The following is a 7,236-nucleotide window of genomic DNA, read 5'->3' as shown; positions in this document are numbered from 1 at the left end:
AGTGTTAAATATAAGGAGCCACACTGTTATTCAACAAAAGGCATCTTGACCTTTGGAAGGGCACTTGGAGAGCACGGACCTCCACCGAGTCTGATAGTTCACTTTATCACCCTACTGTAAATACGTGTATTTATACACACACATATGCTGTCGGGCCGTGGCGGAGGTGTGAGATCTGAGTGAATCTCTAGTTACTTCTACAACGTTAAAACAGTCTCTTCTGACGCCTCGAGATAAGAGTGAATCAGATGTTTGATGGTTAATGAGCCTCACAATGTTTATTGTGCTTTAGTCACATCAGCTCCTGTCTGGAGTCAAATGTCTCGTGCTGCCCTCTGCTGCCTGCTAAATAAAATACAGCTGCAAATTGCTCACACGCATAAATATCAGTCGCTTGAAAACGAAATTAACGAACATGACATTTTAGGTCAGGCTCTACAAACAAACAAACCCAGACGAAAACACAGCCTCCTCAGCAAAGGTGAAAATAAGTGTTTCATGTATAGACTGTTTATAAAGGTGGACGTGCCCTCACGTTGTTTGATTACATTTTTTTTAATAAAGCAGCTTGATCAATAAATCATAATTGAAAAGAGTCAGTAGAGAAGAGACAGTGTTTCTCTACAAGTGCTTATAGATCATCGGGTTAAACGACAGTGTTCTTCCATGAAAACAGTAGCTTTGTGTCACAGTATATTTTGAAACTGAAGAACTTTAACACTTTCAGAAGTTGTTATCCAGAATTAAAAACTTTCCAGACTGAACGTGTTCAACACTTTAACCATCGTTTCTTCAGCTCATGGTTCTGAACTTCATCCATCATGAAATTAATCTTTAGTGATCTGAACGATTTACAATCAGGGCTGTGATTTCATGTTCTTTAACATGCACTCATGTACGCATTAGCACAGGACACTGTGACTGTATGTTCAGCTGACTCAAACCTATGTGACGGACATAAAGCTGTCTGACATCTTTTATGTGAAATACATCATGGCAACTTTTTGACTTTCATATATATATGAATGTTTATATATATGAATGAGTTCTGGTTGGATTACTATCCAGTTGCAGGTCTTGGAGTCTTTGTTGTTTTGTTTGCTTTCTCTGCCTTCTCCTTTTTAACCTGGCTCTTCTTCACTGTCGCCTCCTTCTCCTCTGACTCCTCGTTCTCCGGCTTGGAGGCGACCTTCCTCAGTTTGTGTTTACCTTTGACCGGAGCCGAGAAGGTGAGCGAGGACTTGAGGAAGTCCAGAGGGAAGATGCCAACGTCCCCGTCGAAGCGGTTCTTGGTCACCTGCAGGGACCTCCGGCCAGGACACGTCACCAGCTTCTTCTCCTGCAAAATGAGGACGTTGTCGGCTTCTTGGCTCGCCTGGAGGAGGAGGAGCGGGGGGGGGGTTAGTATGCTTCACTGTAGAGCGAACAGCGCTCTGCACCGACTTCTCCCTCTCTCTCCAACACACTGACCTGTCTGTCGATGAGGTGGTAGACACTCAAAACATCCACAATGTTTTAACTAAGTTTTAACACCAAATCCTACCTCGTCAGTAAATTCTCCTCCTGTCCTGTGACAACACTCCTTTACTCGGTGATGTGATTCTAACACCGGCTGCACCGACTACAGCGGCAAACCTTCCTTTGAGCCTTCGGTTACAACCTTCAGCACGGTGGGAAAGATAAAACATTTCTCCGTCTTACCTTCGCAGAACCAAAGATCGAGGCCGTTTGCAGTTCCCGATCATCCTCCTCTTTCCTGGGGTGAATGATCAGAGTCACGTGGCAGCTGCTGTTGGTGGCAAACTTCCGAAACGCTCCGACAATGTGGTCCTGGACTGCGAACCTGCATCACACGAACCGACATTTAGAAGAACTGGGCCTCAAGAAGCATATGGACGATTTGTTTTTTTAAATCTTCCTATTTGTCATCAGTTAACTTTCACTCACTTGTCTACTGAGAGGTTTTCCTGCCCCATCATGAACTGCAGGTTGTCAATGACCACGTGGTTTATGTCATAGAGGTAAACGGCATGTTGCATCGTGTCCAGCACCGCCCTGTGGAAAAGGTGAGACGGTCAGAGACGGGTCAGACTCAGTACTCAGGTTTACGAGCTCTCTGGATTCAAGTGGCATTGCGGAGTCTCACTTGATGTTCTGCTGCCCATGAAAAGTCATGAAGTAGAGCGGCAGCTCTTCAAACTTGTCCGCCCAGAAGTCGTACTGCTCCAGGTTCTCCTCCAGCCTCTGCATGGCGAACTGTGTGAGCATGATCTTAGCCAGACGCACGTTGTTGATCTCAAAGCTTCCCCACAACGTGTTGACGCCCTGCATGCAGAGGTCCAGAGCCAGCTCACTAATGAAGGTGGTCTTCCCACTGCCAGTAGGACCTGAAAAATAAAGGGACACATATTGAGATGAAGTAAACGTGTGTGATTGTAAACTGTGGAGTGGATAAAGACGATAACGACGTGTACACGTGTTTATAGCTCATTTAAACTCTCCTGTCCCAAATTAATTATCTTTACAAATAAACTCTGGCCTGCTGTCTGTGTGTGTTTTATGTTTAATGATTTATTACCTGGGATCCATGTTTACACAAAAAAGATTTCCCCATCACTTTAAACACAGAATAGGAACCTGTTAACAATGACAATTTCTACTTGTTATGTTTCCTTATACCTGTGAAAACAGTCAGCTCCCCCTTGCGATGACCCTTCAGGATCCGGTTGAGCTCTAGAAACCTCGTCCACTTCACTCCGGCCACCTGCTCAGTGTTCAGCAGCTCCCCGTACACGTCCTCCCTGAGCTGCTTGAAGGACACTATGGACTTATGGGCTGCTGGAATGGAGGCTTTGACGATTTGGTTTAAGTTCTTCCCTTGAGCTAGCGCCTCGACGGGACACGGCCGGTACTCCCCAGGTCGCACCAGAGAGCAGCGCCTCAGGCCCAGCTTCCGAGAAAAGATCTTTGAAGCTTCCCAGGAGCGGATGTCTCCTCCCAGCCACAGCGTCACCCGCTTGAACTGTTCCAGATAAGGCAGCAGGATCGGAGGAAGGCAGCTGACCCCACGAGGAAGAGCAACGCTGGGGAGTCCTGTGGCCTGACTCACAGCCAGAGTGTCCAGCTCGTGACCCGTCAGAACCACCTCAGAGTCCATACGGCCGACGAGGGGGAGGCCGAACAGGTTGTAGTAAGAATTACACTTTGGGACAGTAGCTTCATTGTATGTGACTTTCTCAGAGTCTGTGCTTTGGGCGGAGAGGAGCTTCACTCCCTTCAGAGAGGAGTCAGGTCCACCGAACCAGGGGAAAACCAGACTCTTGGTAGGTTTGAAGAGCCTCACACCAAACTTCTTGAGGGTTGCATTGGAGACCTTTGTGATCTGAAACAAAACATTTACAATAATCATTTTCCTGCAAAGAAAAATGTCACGACAAGTTCAAGTATTTTCTTGATTTGGTAAAATGTGTGGTACGGGTCAATAACCTGCAATTCCTTCACTAATTCACACTCGACAATACCTGGAACATGGTTTTAATCAGAAGAGCCTCGTCCTCTGGGACGTCAGTTAGAGGCACGGAGCTGGACCAGATCCTCTGCACCTCCCTCAGCTCCCTGTCCCTCTCCTCCTGCTCATCCACACTCTCTGGATATCCCAGCAGCACATGGGGGCTGAGGACGTCCTGCTCCTCCTTCTGCATCACCTCCAGACAGTCCTGGAGATCCTCCCAGGTCCCTTCCACCAGCGTGTCCTTGCACAGGAACTGCCCGGTGGTTTTGTCGACGAACAGGGAGAAAGTGTCCCCCCTGACGGACGGTTCGACGAAGATGCTCGGGATGTGGAGGCAGCTGTAGCCATCGTGTAAGGGAATGTCTTTAGAGCGCAGGTACTGTTTGATTTCAGTGACGGTGATGGGGCTCAGTGGAAGCTCCACAGGAGACTTGGCATCTCTTTTATACGCCCTGGTGCCACTGGGTGCCAGGAAGTAGCCCGCACCCACGCACGGAGCCTCGGGGGGCCTGTGGACGAGCCTGTGGGGGAGCAGCCTCAGAGACAGGGACGAGAAATGTCTGCGGTGGAGGAACTTCGGGTCCGCCGCCTGCAGGAGGCTGGAGGCGCCCTTCAGCAGCAGCCTCCTCCACATCAGTCACCTGGAGGAGACAGTGGACCTGCAGCAGACACGACGACGACAAGAGACACGAAGGAAAAGATAGAGAGGGTTTAGAACCTGGAGGATCACAGACAGGACCGAGGCTTTTAAATCAAGCACACAAACACGATGCATGACAATGATCGTGTGTGTGTGTGTGTGTGTGTGTGTGTGTGTGTGTGTGTGTGTGAGCTTCAGATGAAAACACAACAAGATAAATCCAGAGAAAAACACAATAATCTACTTACGAGCTCGTGTTCTCTGTCTCCTCCATGCTCCTCTAACCCGGGCTTTTCGGTGCGTTACCAAAACAAGCCCGGGTGAAACATGGGACGGAAGCTGAAGAGCATCACCCGCGAAGTAAATTCCCGTCGAAAATGTAGAAGTTTAATTTAATTTAAATAAATATTAACATTTCCCTTGAATTAAAATCGTATTTGTTTTTTTTTAATCTAGTTTTATGATTTCGCTTTTTTTTTTTAAAGAAGGGGAATTCGGGTAAATGTTTCACTCCGGGACTTTTTAGGGGACGGACATCGCTGCACACACTGCCCGTGAACTCGTCCTCTGTGACGGAAGCTGCCGTCCAGCGGGTTGTTCTCTCTGTGACACGGTTCGAACACCGATACGTTTATTTATCAGGCAGCTAGAGGTCAAAGGTTAAAGATGTCGTCCAGGGGGACACCCAGCCGCTTCCTGGCGAGTGTTCTCCGGAACGGGGTCGGTCGCTACGTGTCGCAGCTGAAGCGGATCTCCATCGTCTTCTCCAGAAACGCGCAGAGCTCGTTGGGAGTCAGGTAATAAAACACGAAGCAGACACAGCAATGAAGGTGACACGTGCGATCTCCATCTCAACAACGCGTGACGGTGTGTCTTCTCCGTGTCTCAGGGACTTCATCGAGGAGGGGGTGGTGGATTATGCGAAGAGGAACCCGGGGACTGTCGTGTACGTGTCTCCTCAGTCCTGCAGGATCCCCAAGATAGTCGCAGAGTACCGTGAGTACACGATCTCCAGTCTGGATGTGAAGAATCTAGAGAAGCCATTGTTTTTACAGCTCGTGTCATTTCCTCAGTGTTTCCCAGGAAGCTTCCGGAAAACATGTCTTTGATGTCGTTTGATCTATTTATAAACAATTTCCTAGGAGGGAGTTATTTGAACATGCCGTCGATGTAGAAATCCATTCAAACCGACGTGAACACGCGTCCTTCATGTATGTTGATCTGTCAGTTGACATGTTTATTACATGTTCAGTTGAGTTTTATCAATTAAACATCGTCTCGGTTTTTCCTCTTAATCAGCTCCATGTTAACTGCACAGGAACATCAGTTCATTTCACTGTAAAATAAAGATGTTAAAGGGTTAAAATCAGTCACTTCTCAGTCCTGTTTCAACTCTGAATGAAGACAGTACGCTTGTTACTACTTTGAGAAACTGTAGGGGGCAGTATAACACTGGCTGCTCTGAGAGCTCCATGGAGTCGGGCAGAGGTGAAACACCACCGGAGGTTTCACAAGACTTTGTAAACGAGTCTCCCTCAAAAACCTAAAGTCCTTGTTGACACTGCGACATTTCACAAGAAGCAGTTTCCGTCAGTGACCAAAGTGTGATTCACGATTTCCTCTCCCCCCCCCCCCCCCCCTTCCTGCAGTAAATGGCAACGTGAGGGAAGAAATTGTCACCAGCAAATCGTCTCCGCAGATTTCTGAGCTCCTGACCAAACTGACGAATCAGTCCGGCCTGGAAATCATACGCATCCGCAAGCCCTTCCACACGGACAACCCCAGCATCCAGGGCCAGTGGCACCCATTCACCAACCGGCCCCCGTCCATCGGCCCCATCAGGCCACACAAGCAGGACGCTGTGTAAAGGTTTTCCAGCTGTTTCAGTTCATCTTGAGATGTTTTGTCCGCACGGCTCTAGTAGTTCTCGTGTTCGCAGAAGTTTCCAGTGAAGTATTTGGAACATTTCTCGAGAAGACCTCACTACTGACTTACCATGTTTTAGCCGTGTCCTTCAGCTGGCGGCTGCAGAGAAGAACACGCGTGGCTCTGAATGCCACGCTTGAATAGACTCCACATGAATCCACCGGACGCTTATTCAAAAGCAGATAACTGGAGAGCAGATGCAACTATGTATGAAATAAAAGTAAATTGTGGTACTGGTGTTTAAATATAGATTTCCTGTCCACGTGTGTTTGAACAGCTTGTCAGGATAAGATCAACACAGCTCAAGTGTCTCCAGTGAGTCTGTCTGCGTTATTCCTTTTTAAATAGATTTCACTGCTGTTGAGATACTTTACAGATGATAATGAGCAGCTCTTTATTTAGATGACACAGGAGCCCTTCATGTTTTTACAGTTTTATACTGATAAGGTTTCCTCGCTGCACAACCTTTAAATGATCCAGAGGTTAAATGAACACGACAGATGTTTGTGTGATGACTTGACGGACGACTCTTGACCTCGAGCACGGAGCCGTGTTCTGCAGCAACAGAAAACTGACTCTCCTCCGGTGGGCGATGTGTTCAAATACAACGAGGCAGATTGTGGCATAACTGGCTGCTTGTGTAATACTGCATATATTGTTATATTTAACTTTATATACAGTATTTTAATCTATGATAAAGTATATTTCATTTATACATTTGGAATCTTATCTGAGTGTCAGATAATATATAATAATATATATATAAATATCGGCCTCTGAAATTAAGTAGAGTAACAGAGTACCCAAAAAAGTACTTAATTACAGTACTGCGGTTGAGTAACTATACATAGTTACTTCATACCACTGCATAAACATACAGTACCGTAAAAGTGGCTCAACTTTAATAATCAGTAAATCCTGTGAGCAGATTGGGTGAAATGAAACTCGGGTGCTAATAAAAGCCCCTGATGATCAATTGTTAAATGACCAACGATGTGAAGATGTGTTTTTTTTTTTCATTCCTACCTCACGTTTGATTTTTTCATTTATCTCCGACACCAGTTAAATGTATCAGAGCCACCGTGCTCTCTCATCACACCCTCACTCCCCAATGGGAACTCGCACAGCTTGACCCAAGCGAGGACATTAAAAGCTCTAA

The 7,236-nt window shown here is 46.8% G+C and overlaps 2 protein-coding genes across 2 annotated transcripts; one reads left to right on the top strand and one right to left on the bottom strand.

Moving 5' to 3' along the window:
- Positions 1-536: 536 nt before the first annotated feature.
- Positions 537-4,597, bottom strand: twnk (twinkle mtDNA helicase). The gene is made up of 7 exons (XM_020109736.2): positions 4,400-4,597; positions 3,522-4,170; positions 2,680-3,382; positions 2,147-2,387; positions 1,948-2,055; positions 1,702-1,843; positions 537-1,375 (listed from the first exon to the last, which is right to left on the bottom strand). The coding sequence occupies exons 2-7, from the start codon at positions 4,143-4,145 to the stop codon at positions 1,061-1,063; spliced, it is 2,133 nt and encodes a 710-aa protein (XP_019965295.2). The 5' UTR covers positions 4,146-4,170; positions 4,400-4,597; the 3' UTR covers positions 537-1,060.
- A 63-nt stretch (positions 4,598-4,660) lies between these two features.
- On the top strand, positions 4,661-6,322 carry mrpl43 (mitochondrial ribosomal protein L43). Its single transcript, XM_020109737.2, has 3 exons — positions 4,661-4,948; positions 5,041-5,147; positions 5,801-6,322. The coding sequence occupies exons 1-3, from the start codon at positions 4,818-4,820 to the stop codon at positions 6,016-6,018; spliced, it is 456 nt and encodes a 151-aa protein (XP_019965296.1). The 5' UTR covers positions 4,661-4,817; the 3' UTR covers positions 6,019-6,322.
- The last annotated feature ends 914 nt before the right edge of the window (positions 6,323-7,236 follow it).

This window comes from Paralichthys olivaceus, chromosome 21 (assembly GCF_024713975.1).
Source record: "Paralichthys olivaceus isolate ysfri-2021 chromosome 21, ASM2471397v2, whole genome shotgun sequence".
NCBI lineage: Eukaryota > Metazoa > Chordata > Actinopteri > Pleuronectiformes > Paralichthyidae > Paralichthys > Paralichthys olivaceus.
The sequence above is the reverse complement of the archived record's forward strand: the minus strand, read 5'-3'. Positions and strand labels throughout refer to the sequence as shown.